Genomic DNA, 16,224 nt, shown 5'->3' with positions numbered 1-16,224 from the left:
TCAATAAATTATGTAATTTATTAATTATTCAGGTCACATGTGACAGCCCCAGCTCCTTATCTCAGGTATAGTAATATATAATTCAGCTGGTGTGGTCACAGCTTACACAAAAATTGCCAAAGCATTTCTTATTTCCATTTAGTTTAACTTAATGTGCTAAAATAATTACAACTAAAACAAAACTGAAATAAAATCCATTAAAATTATAATCTAAAGACATTAAATAATAATAATAAAATGGGGGGAGGGGGTATTTGTATAATTAGGGCAGGAAAGCAGTCATGATGATTCAAGGATGATGTTTATATGATTCGTGATCTTCCTCCTACATACATATGTGTAAACCTCTGAAGTGATGTCAAATGTTTGCGAAGACACATTGTAACAAGGTTATCATATCTCAACTGCTTCTATGTTCATTCATCTCCGCAGTTTTGCAGTTTGAGGTTGACCAGTCAGAAGTGGCCTTGATTTGGCTCATATTTGCCTGCCATGGCGCTGTCAAACACTGGACCGCAGGAGGACGGTCTCTGATATCAGCATGTATTTAGCGGACATTTTCTAAAGACCTCAGGACTGACCTAAATCTAGGTAAGACCGCTGGATAGCACTTGACCATAAATGCCTAGTTGGGTCAATAAGCAAGTTCTTTAAACTTATGAGGCCGGTGTGTTACATCTCTTATCTTACAAATTCAGAGTTTTCTCATGTGCGTAGGGGATCTCTAAAAGAAAAAAAAAAGAGATGCCATGTGGCATTCTGTCTGCTATAGTCAAACTGTAGTTGCCAAGGGTTACTGCATCATTTTCATAGTTATGACGTGTTGCCATCACACTCAGCGGGTGGTTTCTGATGGTTTGGGTGTTTCGTGAGAAAGTGTGAATAAATATGTACATCTGAGGGCGGATTTATTTCTGGATGTTGGACATGCTTTCCCTTACTCACAAGGGAGACTCCATAATTCATCAGTAGTGAATGCGTCATCATGTCCTGTGTAGGGTTGGACCAGCCATTCGTAATAAGCTCTTACTTAAATTAGAATGCTAAGTCCACACTAGAGGCTTAGTAACTACTAGCTAGTTTGTTACAAAATCTATACATTATTTGGCTGTACCAGTTGTTGGTAAGGCAGGACATAGCTAGTAGTTCGAAAGCTCTCGGTAAAGTAATGCATAGTCGCATAATATGACATTTACCTTAATTTATCCAATAGAAGCCTTCAAATACGCGAGCAGAACTTGTTTATTAAATGCTGCGAATTTCACCTATTTTACCTTCATTCTAACTTGTTTTGCCCTAAACAACTAATGGTAAAAAATAAGTTTCCATTACAAACAATACTACTTAACCATGAATAATATTAGCCTATTGCTAAGCTATTGTCATATATTCAGAAACTGTAATTCAAATAAGTATCAAATAAATACCTAAACAGTGGGACATTGAGCACTTAGAACACATTCAGTTTTATACAGCAATACTGCTTTTAAGGATTGTGTCTGAGGTTTGCTGCACTCGTACTGCAGCTTGCAGTGACTCAGCAAGAGAGAGCAAAACGATGCTTCTGGAAAAGGCTCTTATAATGGACGGAAATGCCTTATCGCTAAGAAGCTGTGACCTTTTTGACAAGGAGTTGAGACTAAAGGAGATGAGACAGAGGATGGATGCTGGCATGTTTGGGAGACGAGACTGGGCTGCAATTAACTGGATTTAAGGCACTGCGTGCACTGATTCATTCATCCAAAAGGGTCTCTGGAGCCTGCGCAGAGGTTCTGCAGCAGAAGACCCAGTTTCTCATGAGACTGCAACTATTGTTTCATCGAGGAATCAGATTACACACTGTATTCTCTACTTGAGCTTATAAAAGAGTTTGCTTTTGTAGCAGCTGATGGGATGAAGAAGAATCCAACACAAATATCTCACAGATTAGAGGAGACGCCTGACAGTTTACTGTGAAAACAGGACACACCCCGAGGGAATGCGGTTCACTCATACACACGCTGCCTGCAAACACTGCTTTCCATGTAGAAATGGCGGCGGGCTCAGACTATCAACGGCAATATGATGCAAAAGATGAGGTAAAAGATTAGGTTTTCTCTACACAGCAAAAAAAAAAAAAAAAAAAAACTTGGTGTCTAAATATCCTCAAAATCAGATAGGTTTGCTTGAGAAGCAGAATTGTGGAGGATAAGATTGTTTATTCTTAAAACAATAAGTCTTATCTGATGTGTGTGCAGCCGGACGGTGGAGACATGCAGTCTGAAGAGGGAACCGAGTGGCTCATGGAGCTGCTCACCGACGTGCAGCTCCAGCAGTACTTTATCCGTATTCGTGATGAGCTCAATGTCACACGTCTCTCACACTTTGACTATGTCAAAAATGAGGACCTTGAAAAGATTGGCATGGGCCGACCAGGTGAGTGGAGTTGCATGTGTGTGAGAGGAGTTTTGAATTTTTTTATTAATTGTTTAAATGTGTTTGTATTTATTTGGCCTTATATTAATTTACTGTACATTATATAATTGACATATTTATTATATTTAGTCCTTCTGGTGTTTTTTCTGCTTTCTCTGGCTGTGCAGGTCAAAGACGGCTATGGGAGGCAGTGAAAAGGAGAAGGGCCATGTGCAAAAGGAAGTCATGGATGAGCAAGGTATTGTGTGGATCCTGAAATTAAAAAATGCCAAAATGACTGATTGTGTAACAGATATTCAAGGGTTCCATCTAGTTTTATTTTCATGGACTTTGAGTTGGTTTCTAATTTGTTTAATTTTTCCCTTGTTTTAATTCCTCCTACCCATTCTTAGTTGTCAAGGTTTCTGACTGTAGGTAAAACTGACTTTGCTTTTGTCAAAAGGGGGCGCTTCAAGGGCCGACATCTTTGTATGTGAATTTCATTAACTTTTATAGCATGCAAAGAGCCACAAAAACCTCCCAGAAGAGTATTAATGTTTGATGCGTTACAATGGCAACACTATTTAAGATCAAGAATCCTTTCTCATTTTACATCAGCTAAGTCTTATTGACCTTATACTGATCAAGCTACAAGGGATTCGGGTAAATGCAAGTGGATGGTTTCTAAGCCGTTTGAGCATTTAAGTTTCATATAGATGTCTGCCAGGTTTATAAAAGTTACTGTATGAGGAGCTACTGCATCTTTAAGGCAGAGGCAGGTGGAATCACCCTCAGCCGTAGTCTCTGTGCTTGGGCCAGCAGGTGTTCACTGGGAAGCGACCTGACTCGGATTCCCAGACCCCAGGGGTGTTCCGCAGCTCATCCCCATCCTCAGTTCAACCAGACGGACAGCCAGCCAATCTCACCTGCATCATCAGTGACAGAGACCTCACGCTCTACGAGAAACTGGGAGATGGCTCTTTCGGAGTGGTGAAACGTGGAGAATGGCAGGCCCCGTCTGGAAGAGTGGTATGAAAAGTGGAAAATAAGTGTCTATATACTGTAAGTAATGGTGAGGTATCCATATGCAAAATAATATAATAGATGGCATTTCTCCCTCTGCTGTAGCTGAGTGTGGCTGTGAAGTGCCTGAAGACAGACCTGTTGGAACAGGAAGAAGGTTTAGATGACTTCATAAGGGAGGTTAACGCCATGCATTCCCTGGACCACCACAATCTTATTCGTCTCTATGGTGTTGTCCTCACACACCCCATGAAGATGGTAATTGAAGTACTTAAAATGGCATTCTGGGGTTGCAAAAAATGTTTAAAATACAACTAATCCACTTTTTTCAAGAACTTCTTTTAGAAACAACATTTTACAGACTGTTTAAACACTAGTGTACAGGATGTTCCTTTTGTGTGATCTTTTTAAAGCACTTTATCCATTTTTTTTGTGTGTGTTTCAGGTGACAGAACTTGCCCCATTGGGTTCATTGTTAGACCGCTTGAGGAAGCGTCAGGGTCATATTTTGATATCAGTACTGTGCCATTACACCGTTCAGATCGCCTGTGGCATGGCGTACCTGGAGTCCCGACGATTCATTCACAGAGACCTGGCTGCACGCAACATCCTTTTAGCCTCCAACGACCTTATCAAAATTGGTGACTTTGGCCTAATGAGGGCCTTGCCTAAAAACGATGATCATTATGTGATGCAGGAGCATCACAAAGTCCCTTTTGCCTGGTGAGAAGAGTACTTTACCAACTTCTACTCTTTAAAAATTCCCTGAGCCCATATCAAAGTGATCTGTGCTTTGCAGGTGTGCTCCAGAAAGCCTAAAGACCCGAACCTTCTCCCATGCCAGTGATACTTGGATGTTTGGAGTAACACTGTGGGAAATGTTCACTCATGGGCAGGAACCTTGGGTTGGACTCAATGGTAGCCAGGTACACCCTCATACCTGACCCTGAAATCGATTTTTTTCTGTAAGTCTGTGTGACATTTGTATGTGTGCCCTTCTGTATAGATTCTTCATAAGATCGATAGGGAGGGAGAGAGGCTTATCAAACCAGAGGACTGTCCACAGGACATTTATAACGTCATGCTGCAGTGCTGGTCACCCAAACCTGAAGACAGGCCAACATTTGTGTCCCTCAGGGACTTCCTTGTGGAGGTAAAATCTTAGATAGTAACAGCAGAGGGTGAATATCCTGAAGAGAACATGAATGTCAAAATATTTTTTTGTTGTTTTAATCAATGACATATTTCTAATTTGCTTTTAGACAATGCCCACTGACATGAGGGCGCTGCAGGACTTTGATGAGCCAGACAAACTTAAAATTCATGCTAACGACATCATCACCATAATTGAGGGAAGGTGAGGACTTATTTTGTCTCTTTGTTAGGTGTTAGATGTGGCTGTATTGTGTGGTCGCGATCAATCTACAGTCCAGGAAAGGATATATATATACAGGTGCTGGTCATATAATTAGAATATCATCAAAAAGTTTATTTATATCACTAATTCCATTCAAAAAGTGAAACTTGTATATTATATTCATTCATTACACACAGACTGATATATTTCAAATGGTTATGTCTTTTAATTTTTATAATTATAACTGACAACTAAGAAAAATCCCAAATTCAGTATATCAGAAAATTAGAATATAACTTAAGACCAATACAAGAAAGGATTTTTAAAAATCTAGGCCAACCTAAAAGTATGAGTATGTACAGCACTCAATACTTAGTTGGGGCTCCTTTTGCCTGAATTACTGCAGCAATGCGGCGTGGCATGAAGTCGATCAGTCAGGTGTTATGAGAGCCCAGGTTGCTCTGATAGTGGCCTTCAGCTCTTCTGCATTCTTGGGTCTGGCATATCGCATCTTCCTCTTCAAAACACCCCATAGATTTTCTATGGGGCTAAGGTCATGCGAGTTTGCTGGCCAATTAAGAACAGTGATACCATGGCCGTTAAACCAGGTACTGGTAGCTTGGGCACTGTGTGCAGGTGCTTAGTCCTGTTGGAAAATTAAATATGCATCTCCATAAAGTTGGTCAGCAGCAGGAAGGATGAATTGCTCTAAAACTTCCTGGTAAATGGCTGCGTTGACCTTGGACCTCAGAAAACACAGTGGACCAACACCAGCAGATGACATGGCACCCCAAACCATCACTGACTGTGGAAACTTTACACTGGACCTCAAGCAGACTCTGGGACCCTGATTTCCAAAGGAAATGCTAAATTTACTTTCATCAGAGAACATAACTTTGGACCACTCAGCAGCAGTCCAGTCCTTTTTGAAGCGAGACGTTTCTGACACTGTCTGTTGTCCAAGAGTGGCTTGACTCAAGGAATGCGACAGCTGAAACCCATGTCTCGCAACTCATCCAATGCCTCTTTTGCTAGTACCAAAACGTTGTTTTAAAGCTGGTAACGGAGGCTTGAGACGTTGATAGCATTCTAATGCAGTTAATAATGAAGTTATTAGAAAGAGAGCGAGAGCGACAGAGACACACGCGCACACACATACACACACACAGAAAGAGAGAGAGAGAGAGAGAGAGAGAGAGAGAGAGCTTGTGTGAATTAGGCAAACGAACCTATGTGTGTATCTAAACACTCTTCTGCTGCATTGCATCTAAACAGCGCTGTAACATCGCTAGTGAGAAATGTCATGTGTAGCCTTTAAGTTGCTACGCTATGCTAACAGATAATATCTTCAGGGCAATGCTCACAACACCTGGAACTACGTTCGCGGTGCGTTTCCCAGAAAATAATTGCACACCTCAGAACGTTTGTCAGCCAATCAGATTCAAGCATTCAACGGCCCCATAGTATAAATGAATAAAATATACAAGTTTAACTTTTTGAATGGAATTAGTGAAATAACTTTTTGATGATATTCTAATTATATGACCAGCACCTGTGTGTGTGTGTGTGTGTGTGTGTGTGTGTGTGTGTATATATATATATAAGAATGTCAACATAAGAAAGTTAAGATAAATTCATAAAAAATTTTATTCATAGTCATATTCAACTTGAAAATCATCATAAGATTAATTGCAATTATTTTTAATTTTTAAATCTACTTCTAAACCCGTTTTTCTGTGCTGCAGAGCAGAGAACTACTGGTGGAGGGGTCAGAACAGACAGACCCTGAAAGTAGGACAGTTCCCTAGGAATGTGGTGACCTCTGTGGCTGGTCTGTCTGCTCACGACATCAGCCGACCTCTCAAGCACAGTTTCATCCACACAGGCCATGGAGACACGGACCCACACCGTAGCTGGGGTGCCCCTGACAAGATTGATGAGTGAGATACCATGACCTTTTACGAGTGACCTCTTGTTAACAGCCTCTATTGAATTTTGATCTCTCAGGGAACAGACTGCTTTACTTGTTTTCACCAATAGAGAGCAGCAGTATATTATTCTAAACTAGCGATTCTCAACCTTTTTGACATCTGGAAGTTTTGATATATATTAATTAACTATGATTCATTTCGCAATTTCAAATGTTTCAAGCACTAAATGATCTTCAATTAATAAAAACAATTATTGAGGGGAGAAATATTTTCTTATTTGTTATTTTATGTAAGAAATAATTTTCCATCCATTAGATTAGAAGTCCACCAGTGGGCCCCTGGCTCCCTTGTAGAGAACCACTAGACAACTGTATCTTGTGAAAGTATGTAGAGGTGGATTTTGCTATTTACCCAGTGTACCTTGTGTTCAGTCTGTACCTTGGTAATCCCATGGATCCACCAGATGTTCTTGGGATGGATTTAAATGCAACAAAGCCCACTAAACTTCCAAACCGATCTAAAAGTAAGCAATCATTTGGTCTTGTTGTGTAGGGCAGTTCTGTTCTACTTCATATTGATCACATCTCTTTTTTACACTGCTTATCTTTTTTTAATTTCTGATCTTTTCTGCTTCCACTGTTATGTCAGAACAACCTCCTCCTAGACCTCCTAAACCAGCCGTTCTTCTTAAGAGTAAGAACCATTTCTCTTCTTCACTGCAATCATGCTGCATCACAAAAACACATTTCTAAGTTTTGCCTGATGACTTGTTTCCAGAACCATTTTATGACTCTGTGCTGGATGACGATGATGATTTGATAGTGACAGGTGTGAAGAAGCTCTCTCTTAAGACCTCCACATACCTGGGTTTGCGTCTCCGCCCTTGGGAAAGCACTAGTCTGAGTGACCGCCTTAGCGAAGTCTCACTCATTGACTTTGGAGATGATAGCTTCAGCTCATCATCACCCTCCCCCATTACCGAGACCCCCAATCCCATCACAGCAAAGCCACCTGCATCCTACGCTGCTTCCATCTTGGATATGGCGCCACCGCAGAGCCCCATTCGAGCGCTGCCCAACCCCATGCACCCAACTCCAGTGGCGGATTGGGAAATGTGGCCCCTGCCTCCTCTTCCGGCCTACGACGATGTGGCTGTGGAGTGTGCAGAGCAAGAAGACATGGAAGTGAGCTCCATAAATGCAACCGTGTCACAGGAAGACAATATATCTCAGTCAGAAGATGATGTTAAAATTGATAGTAAACACAACATGGAGGACAATCTCTTTCTTCCAACCAAGCATGGTGAGGAAACCCACTCCTTTACACAATCAGCAGACATCTTTAAGGAGCTACAAAGGGAGGTGATGGTGAAGCTTCGGGTCCCTCCGGCTGGACGTTCCCTCCCTTCTTCACCCCTCCCGACTCCTTCAGCTCTCGCCCCACACCGCCAGATCATCCTACCCTGCTCCTATGAGGACAAGCCTCAAATCCCTCCAAGAATCCCCATCCCACCCATGCGTCCATCTAAGCGGCCAGGGATATACGGCAGCAGTTTGTCAGTTTCCCTTGGAGACAATGAAGACAGGAGCCGATGTCCGCCTCAGATACCCCCGAGGGATCATGCTCTATCTCAACCCAACTCTCGGGCACCAAGCCCCATGGCGCCCCAAGGTGGCTCCCCTCAGCAAAGATCCAGCCTCTGTTGCGTTGGATCCTTGGGTTCCTGCCTGTCCCCATCGTCATATTCTTCCGCGCCATCCAGCTCCTCCGCCATGTCTTATACATCGACGGCCACCACTAAAAGTTCTCAGTACGGCTCTACTGAAGTGGCCCAGACTCCAGCTAAGAGTCCATGCATCGTTCCTATCGTGTACGGTGGTGTGAAGGCCAGCAGCACTCATTATTACTTGCTACCTGAGAAACCAGCATACCTGGACAAGTATGACAGGTTCTTAAAGGACTCTGACGGAAATGTGGAGAAAAAAACAACCAATATGGCCACTGTGAGACCCATGGTTCAACAGCAAGTTAACAAGGCCAACACTTCGCCTAGCTACACCAGTGGGCCATCCAACAGTGGGACCTCTAATAGTCTGGCCTGGTCCAGCAGCACCCTAGCAGGTGCCTACAACCGTGTCACACTCCAACAAGTAAGCAGGTTATCACCATATGCTCTCACCATTGGCTACTCAATGATGTAATGGCATTCGAAGACGACTGATTGGGTGTTTCTGTAGGTGCAGGAGGCAGTACATGGAGTGACTGTGGAGGAGTGTCAAACGGCCCTTCAGACACACGGCTGGAATGCTCAGGAGGCCGTGAAATATCTTAAGGTATTTGTGTGCTTCATTTCAGACTCAAAAGAGGGACATTATTTTTTGATAATTAAAGAGCATTTTCATATATATTGATTCCTGATGTAGGTGGAGCAGTTGTTTCGACTGGGTTTGAAGGCTCGGCCTGAATGTGTGGAAGCTCTGGAGAGATGTAGCTGGAATCTGGAGCAAGCCAGCACCCAAATGCTGGACTCCTACGGTCCATCTAGACATAGGTAGTAAATGATGATTAAATGGATTGTTAAAACAAAATTTTTAATTCTGTGGAACATAAAATTTTAATTATGTCTCAGGGTTTTTTATTCATACAATGAAAATCAATAGGGTGCAGTGTTGGTTTGGACCCCATTGACTTTAATTGCATCGGGGGGTAAAAAAAAAATACTAAAACTAATTCTTCAATTTTTTGATGCACTTTACATAATCTCATTGACATCTCTCTGATTTGTGTCAGGATCTAATGGCTGGAAGTAGAAGAACAGAGCTAATCTCCATTCCACTGCAGCTAATGAGAATTGAGTTTCATCTACTGCTCATTGACTGTAGACCAGTAGATATTTGCAGGTCATTTGAATATTCATTGCTTTATTGTTTATAATCAATGCAAGACAAATGCAAAATTCACTTACTTGAAGTACAGCAGTGCAATGTGAACAGCTGAACCATGTACTTAAGACTGTGTGTTATATAAGTTTTAAAATAGAAAAAGTTTGCTTTTCACTGCATTATGTGACTTTTCAGCATTGAGCCTGTGAAATGTTTGTAGTTTATTTATTCAGAATATTTTTCTGCAGTGGCATAGGGAAGATCTGAAAACTGGAGACATAATGTGAATCTTATCAGCACAGCCAATGAATATTATGAGATGACAAGAGTTGTAATTTTTCTTTGCCACTGGTTTTATGTAAATATATATATACAAGGGTATATTGTAGAGACACAATAAGCTTTTGAATGGATATATTGACCATTGAGGTGTTGTTACATTTACAGTTGTTAAGCTATTTTTCACAGGCAAAATCTGTCATTTTAATAGGAATCCACATGACCAGAAAGTTTGTATAATTGTGAATGTTTCCTCACAGATTTCACAGTGGGTTCAAGTTGGTCACTAGCAAATGACCAACAGAAAGCTGCTTTGTGTGAAAGTGACTTCTGCGTGAATTTCACAGAAACTTCGCTAATGTGACCGCAACTTTACGCTCCTGTTTTAGCATAATGCTCATACGTCTTTTAACTCTCATACATGATGTCGCATGCAGTTCACAGATGTTGTTCTTGCTTATTTAAACATTTACTAGTTTTTCATTAATTTAATACTATTCAGTGGTGTTCACATTAGTCACAGTCATGGACTACGACTGTCATATTTTAAAATAATTTTTAGATGGTCTCAGGATGGTCTCTTAGCCAAAATAATCTGGGATGAGAACGAGATACGTCAAAGACTTGTATAGTGAGGTAGATGTTAGAATACACCTATTTTCATGTGCCATGATGACTGCATACAACACTGCACCTAATGTTTTGTTAATTTATTAATTTCCTTGTTAGTTTGTTGGTCTTTATTGTATTTTTCATCACAAGACCACTTATGACATAATGTCATTAGGAAATCACCTTATCTGTTACATGAATGGAACTGAGTTACAGTTATTTCTTTTTTTATGTGCATTTTTCTTCTGTCAGAACTGTATGTCTCGCACATTACATCAATCACACACATCAGACATCTGGCTAAGTAATTTGAGGCTTCTGCTCTGTGCTTGTGATTTTATCTGCCTCTTGTCCAGATGTTCAGTATTCTAATTATAGTTATATGTATTTTACCTGCACTGGTTTTGTGTTCATGGCTATGCAATTTGCTGTTGCGGATCATTTTTTGGAATATAGCCTGTGTCAGTGCTCACCTCATGTAGGTTGCATCCCACTTTTTATAAAGTGAATGGCAGAATGCTGGGCTTAATGTAAAAGCTTTATAAATGTTTGTTGTATAATTATCAATCTGTATTTTTGTATGAAGTAAATATTTAAAGCTGCTGTGAATAATGACTGTAATTTTCATTAGTTCACCACCCTTTTTGTGTTTAAACAATTATGGCAGCAATTCAACATCAAAAACTGTGAGAAGAATGTAACATCCTTTTTAAATCAAGCAGGTCTCATTGAGCCTGGAGGTAGAGCTGGAAATAAGGACCCACTGAGCCTTGTAATGGAGCTTTGAAGAGGATGTGCATTATAAATGTCTATGAGTCATTGCAAGCCTTACAGAACAACCACTCAATGACAGAACGTACAGGCCAAAGTGGTGTCTAAAGAATATGTTTCGGAGAAAATAAAATAAAATAAATCACTTTCAATAAATTGAAATGAACTTCAAATCATTTAACTTTATTTATTTTCTAAAATATATTATTTTACAAGCCATCAGACGTTTACAAGCCATCAGAAAATATCTGAATATTGAATATTTGACGATTTCTCTAAACATTTAGAACTTTTCCTCAAATTCACCATTAGATGTCAGTATTATGCTAAAGAATGAAACATTTCTTTGCTTTCGAAATTCCTCATTTTATATTTCATACTCCCCGACTCTTTTGAGTCATGAATTTATTTTCCATTACACTATAAGCACATCTAGATCAAGCTTAAGAAATAACCCCAGTGCGAGAAACAATTCTGGTAAAATATATATATATATCTTACTTTATATGTATTAATATAAGACTTATTATGTCATAAATATGGCTTAGTATGTTTTCTTTTATGTCATAATTGATTTACCAAAGCATTATTATTATTATTATTATTATTATTAGGTGGCAAAAACGTACTTTCATAGTTGTCTTCTAGCAATCAGGCATGTTAAAACATTTAATGTAACATAAGTCCATAACTCCACGGCGTGCATATTTGAATGATTTTAAAATATTTTTATCTTATAGCAGGGCTCTCTCGGGGCTTAAGTGCACTATTGCAAATTTTTATATAATATAGAGGCATATAAGTGACCACAGCTTCAAAAACAAGCCCAGTATTATTTGACTATATATTATCATCAGTAATATTTACCAATAAATTACCTTCACCCTATTAAACTGAAAACACAAAAATGATCAAACAACAACCAAGCGGGGGCACGGACTGTCCACTCATCTTCAATCAAAATTATATATCCGAAACTGTTCGTATTGGTATAGGCTTACTTGTTTTTATTAGCCCGTGATAATTAATAGATTACAAAAACATTGTAAAATAATTTTAATAATATTTTTTTTAAAAATCACCTTATAAAATAAAGCCATCGCACTCATTTATTACGTCTACTACGTCGCTTGGTTTACAGTATCACACGCATAGACATCATATAGAGAGAAATTGTGTGTGTTACAAATCATTATACTTCAACTTATTAAAATATCTTATTTTACTGTAACTATCTGTTTCTGATTCTTTATTATATTTATAGTGTGTGATTTATAAATATCCTACCTCACATATTTTGATTTAGGACGTCTGGTCACTTTATATCTTATTATCAGGATATAATGTAGGCCTAACTGTTAAGCCTATTATGAATATTAAAATACGCTGAACCATGTGTCCTGTATCATAGCTGCATGAATGACCTTTGCAGCAAAAAACCCGCGTCAAAATCAGTTAGATATTCCGTGAGGTATGATTAATTAAATGCGCTGACAGCTCAATGCACCTGCCAAACAGGTTACACTGAGTGGAGCTGGCGACCGATCCAAGATGGCGTCTCCGCGACTTCATGTTGAATGTGGCGTAGAGGGGGCGGAATCGGAATGATTGACAAATTACGCAATAATTATATCATTGCAATGATTGGCTACTGTGAGCACACAGCGTGTCAATCAATGCATTGCAGAATACAGAGAGCATAAATGTAAAGAAACGAATTTGCTTGTCAGATTTTCCTAACGAGCTATTTTTAAATAAGACCCAAAAGACTGCAGCTCGGGATTTTTTTTCCACGCAATTTAACAAAAAATAAAAATAACTCAGGTTACAGGTGTTATTAGATGGGAAGAGTAAGACATGTTCTTACATTATTTAACCCCATAACTTGTCATGCTTAATGATGTCATTTATGGATTTAATTCCCGCCCTTAAATAATAAATGGCACTTATTCATTGGTCTGCTAAATCAATACTCATTCAGTAGTGAGATTGTGAAGGTGGGTAGGCTCTCAGCTTAATCAGTTTTTTTTTTTTTTTTCTGTTTTAGGGGCTGATTGATTAATTGAATTTGTGTGGATTTGTTACACAGATACAGCTACAATCAAAAAAAAAAAAAAGTTTTATTCAAATTGGATTGGTAAGAGCTCATTTTTTTCTTTATTGCAAACCAGTGCAAGTTAATATTACTTGAAGGTCAATCTTTTTATGCTTTCCTCTTATTTCAATATGTAGAAGCAAGTCATAAAGCCAATGAAAATTACAAAGTGTTTGTGAGAATGAGATTGATGTTGAGTTGTGACTTGTCACACTCATGCAGGTGTTAGTAATACGCCAGAGTTTCTTAATTAGAAGCTGCTGCTTACTCCTGCCAGTCCTGGAGGTGTTGGTGTGAATGTGTCTGTTTAGTTGAGGTGAACAATTTGGCAAAAACATCTGTGATTCTGAATGTGAATACATTCCTAACTTTGAAGTTTTCTCTGATTTTATTATCTTCATTCCTTTCTTGCCACGTGTCTTGCAACCCATTTTCATGAGAAAACGTACAAGGTGGCGAATTCACATGAATTTGCATGATTTTATTTGATTGTTTATTTATTTGTTTATTTTTTTAAAGCAAGAAGCTCCTCCACTGTCCCCACCTTAAAATCTAAACATCAGTTTGGGAGTAGGCATACAAATTTGCTGCAGTTGTCCACCAATCTGAATACATGATGAGGCTATTTTTTTTCTGTATAGGGTGATTTACACTCTCAGCAACTCTTGGGATGCATGATGTAAATTCATACAGTTAACAAATCCATATTAGAGTAATTTCTTCCTTTTTTTATTATAAAAATTTGCCAGTGTTTACTGATTTTGGCTAATTTGTGCAGGCTAATTTTTTTTCACATTTAGATTACTTTTGCTGTCATCTAATGCTCACTTAAAGTTAGTTTTTAAAACTGTAAATTACACTTGTAGCAAATTACTAATGAAAATGATTAATTTTAGTTTTAGTGTTTTGATTAATGTATTTAGACCAGTGCATCTGACCTTTTTATATGATTTCATTATTATATTGCACATCTTAATTTTTTGTGTTTCACAACATTGAAAATAATGATAATATTATGTAAATGTAAATCATTTATACATGTGTTGTGGACCCCAGGAAGTTTGCAGAAGCCGTCTTGCCCGAGTTGAGAATCACTGATTTAAACAAAGTTATGTAGAATTTTACTATTACCCATTTCTAGGTTTTTGGCTATAAAAATGAAAAAAATAAAAATATTATCTGCCATAGTTTCTCTGTGACTCTAAACGATCCCCCTTTAAATCTTAAAATGTACATTTTGGGGGACATTTTCTTTTTATTTATTATTATTATATGTTAAGATTTTTTATATATATTATATATATTAATTATGTTTTTATTTACATTTGCGTGACAAACTGTTTTGGTATCTATGTTGGGTCACCACTTGATTTCCTAAGTAAAGCCCTGAAGCACAACATGTTGAGAACAACCAATCTAGAATAAGGCATTAGAGTGGACTGTCCAATTAAAAATTTCCATTCTGTAATTTCTTTGTTTATTAAAACCCTGTGGCGCATAAAGCTCAGACTGAATATATTGAAATGGCCCTGATGCATATGACTGTAATAATTCAACTCAGAATTGAATCACTAAAGGAGACCTAAGACGCTTCTTTAAACTCTTATCTAAAAATACCCACAACGGTCATGTAATATCCGATGATTCTTGTTCATGCTGAGAATAGACATTAGAAGTAATGCCACAGGTCAGATCCGGGTTTCCTGCAATCTGGCTTCTGCAAACCACTATCACAGAAACATCTCAGACAGCTGAGATTGGGATCAATAACACTCCTGTTGTAAACAAAGCTGCTGTGCTTCCCATTGCCCATGAGTTGCCCTGCTATATCAAGGCAGCTGGGGATACTTCAAACCTTTATATACCGGTTTTTTCATCATCCTCTAAATCTCAGAAGGAAGATGACACAGTTGGATAAACTAAAAGGTGTGCATCTGTAAAGGGCTTGTGTTTTTTATTTATTTATTTTTATTACCAAGAGATCTGAAAGTGCTGTCTGCATTGGTTGTTTGTCCATACAGGAAAAGGGGACATATTCCCAGTCTTATTGTCTCTTGTTTGCTGGAGCATTAAAAGCTGTGACTCATTGCCAGACCTGAGTATATCGATCCCATCACACTCAGATGATGTGTGGCTCTTCCCCGAGCACCAGAAAGGTTCATTCAGAAGTGTTGAATCCAAGGGCTAAGATGCATAATGCGTATATTCAAGGTTATTTGTGCAGGCTGAACAATGCACTGAAATTAAAGTTAATTGCTGAAAAAAAAAAATCTGGACAAACAGTAGACTAAATATACATTTAAAAAAATATTAGGATTAAAAAAGCTTATTATTAATATTGTAATATTTTTCTTTTGTATAATATCATCCCATTTACACTGTAAACAAATGAGGATTATCTCATGAATTATACTTTTTGGCTCAGTCAGTTTTTCTGGATGTACATCAAAATACTAAAGATCTGTCTACTACTTTTATCATGACTTTATGTTTCTGTTTACCCATTGTTTCTGTTTTAGCCATTTTTTTTATTTCCAAAAATCTTTGGCAAATAATTTTGATGAGCCCCTAATTAAGTTTTATAAATGTTTTTTTTTTTTAAATAAACAAGAAATGGAAGTCATTGCTCCATTGTAAACACATTTTTTAAACACAATGTTTTATTTACTATTTTATCCACCTTCACATTAGAGCCTTAATTATTGTCTTCTTAATTATAAACTTAATTATAAGCACACTGGTGCAAACAGTTGTACTGTTTACTGCACTTTCACATTCTTCTTGTTATTTATTTAGTGGTTAATGAGATGGAAGTCTTGCACATTCACAGAAAACAGCTTACTTCACTTTAAAAATAAGGTGAAGCATGTAATTTTTTGC

The 16,224-nt window shown here is 38.3% G+C and overlaps 1 protein-coding gene across 2 annotated transcripts; it reads left to right on the top strand.

Moving 5' to 3' along the window:
- The first annotated feature begins 626 nt into the window (after nucleotides 1-626).
- Nucleotides 627-11,411, top strand: LOC127946159 (activated CDC42 kinase 1-like). 2 transcript variants are annotated; one of them, XM_052542499.1, is made up of 16 exons: nucleotides 627-2,078; nucleotides 2,238-2,415; nucleotides 2,583-2,653; nucleotides 3,217-3,423; nucleotides 3,523-3,675; nucleotides 3,863-4,140; nucleotides 4,217-4,343; nucleotides 4,424-4,570; nucleotides 4,680-4,774; nucleotides 6,520-6,714; nucleotides 7,137-7,228; nucleotides 7,354-7,398; nucleotides 7,483-8,855; nucleotides 8,943-9,038; nucleotides 9,129-9,256; nucleotides 9,496-11,411. In XM_052542499.1, the coding sequence occupies exons 1-16, from the start codon at nucleotides 2,031-2,033 to the stop codon at nucleotides 9,500-9,502; spliced, it is 3,240 nt and encodes a 1,079-aa protein (XP_052398459.1). In that variant the 5' UTR covers nucleotides 627-2,030; the 3' UTR covers nucleotides 9,503-11,411. The 2 variants fall into 2 exon arrangements, with proteins under 2 accessions (XP_052398459.1, XP_052398458.1); XM_052542498.1 differs by having other exon boundaries at nucleotides 3,196-3,423.
- The last annotated feature ends 4,813 nt before the right edge of the window (nucleotides 11,412-16,224 follow it).

This window comes from Carassius gibelio, chromosome A24 (assembly GCF_023724105.1).
Source record: "Carassius gibelio isolate Cgi1373 ecotype wild population from Czech Republic chromosome A24, carGib1.2-hapl.c, whole genome shotgun sequence".
Taxonomy (NCBI): domain Eukaryota; kingdom Metazoa; phylum Chordata; class Actinopteri; order Cypriniformes; family Cyprinidae; genus Carassius; species Carassius gibelio.
The sequence above is the reverse complement of the archived record's forward strand: the minus strand, read 5'-3'. Positions and strand labels throughout refer to the sequence as shown.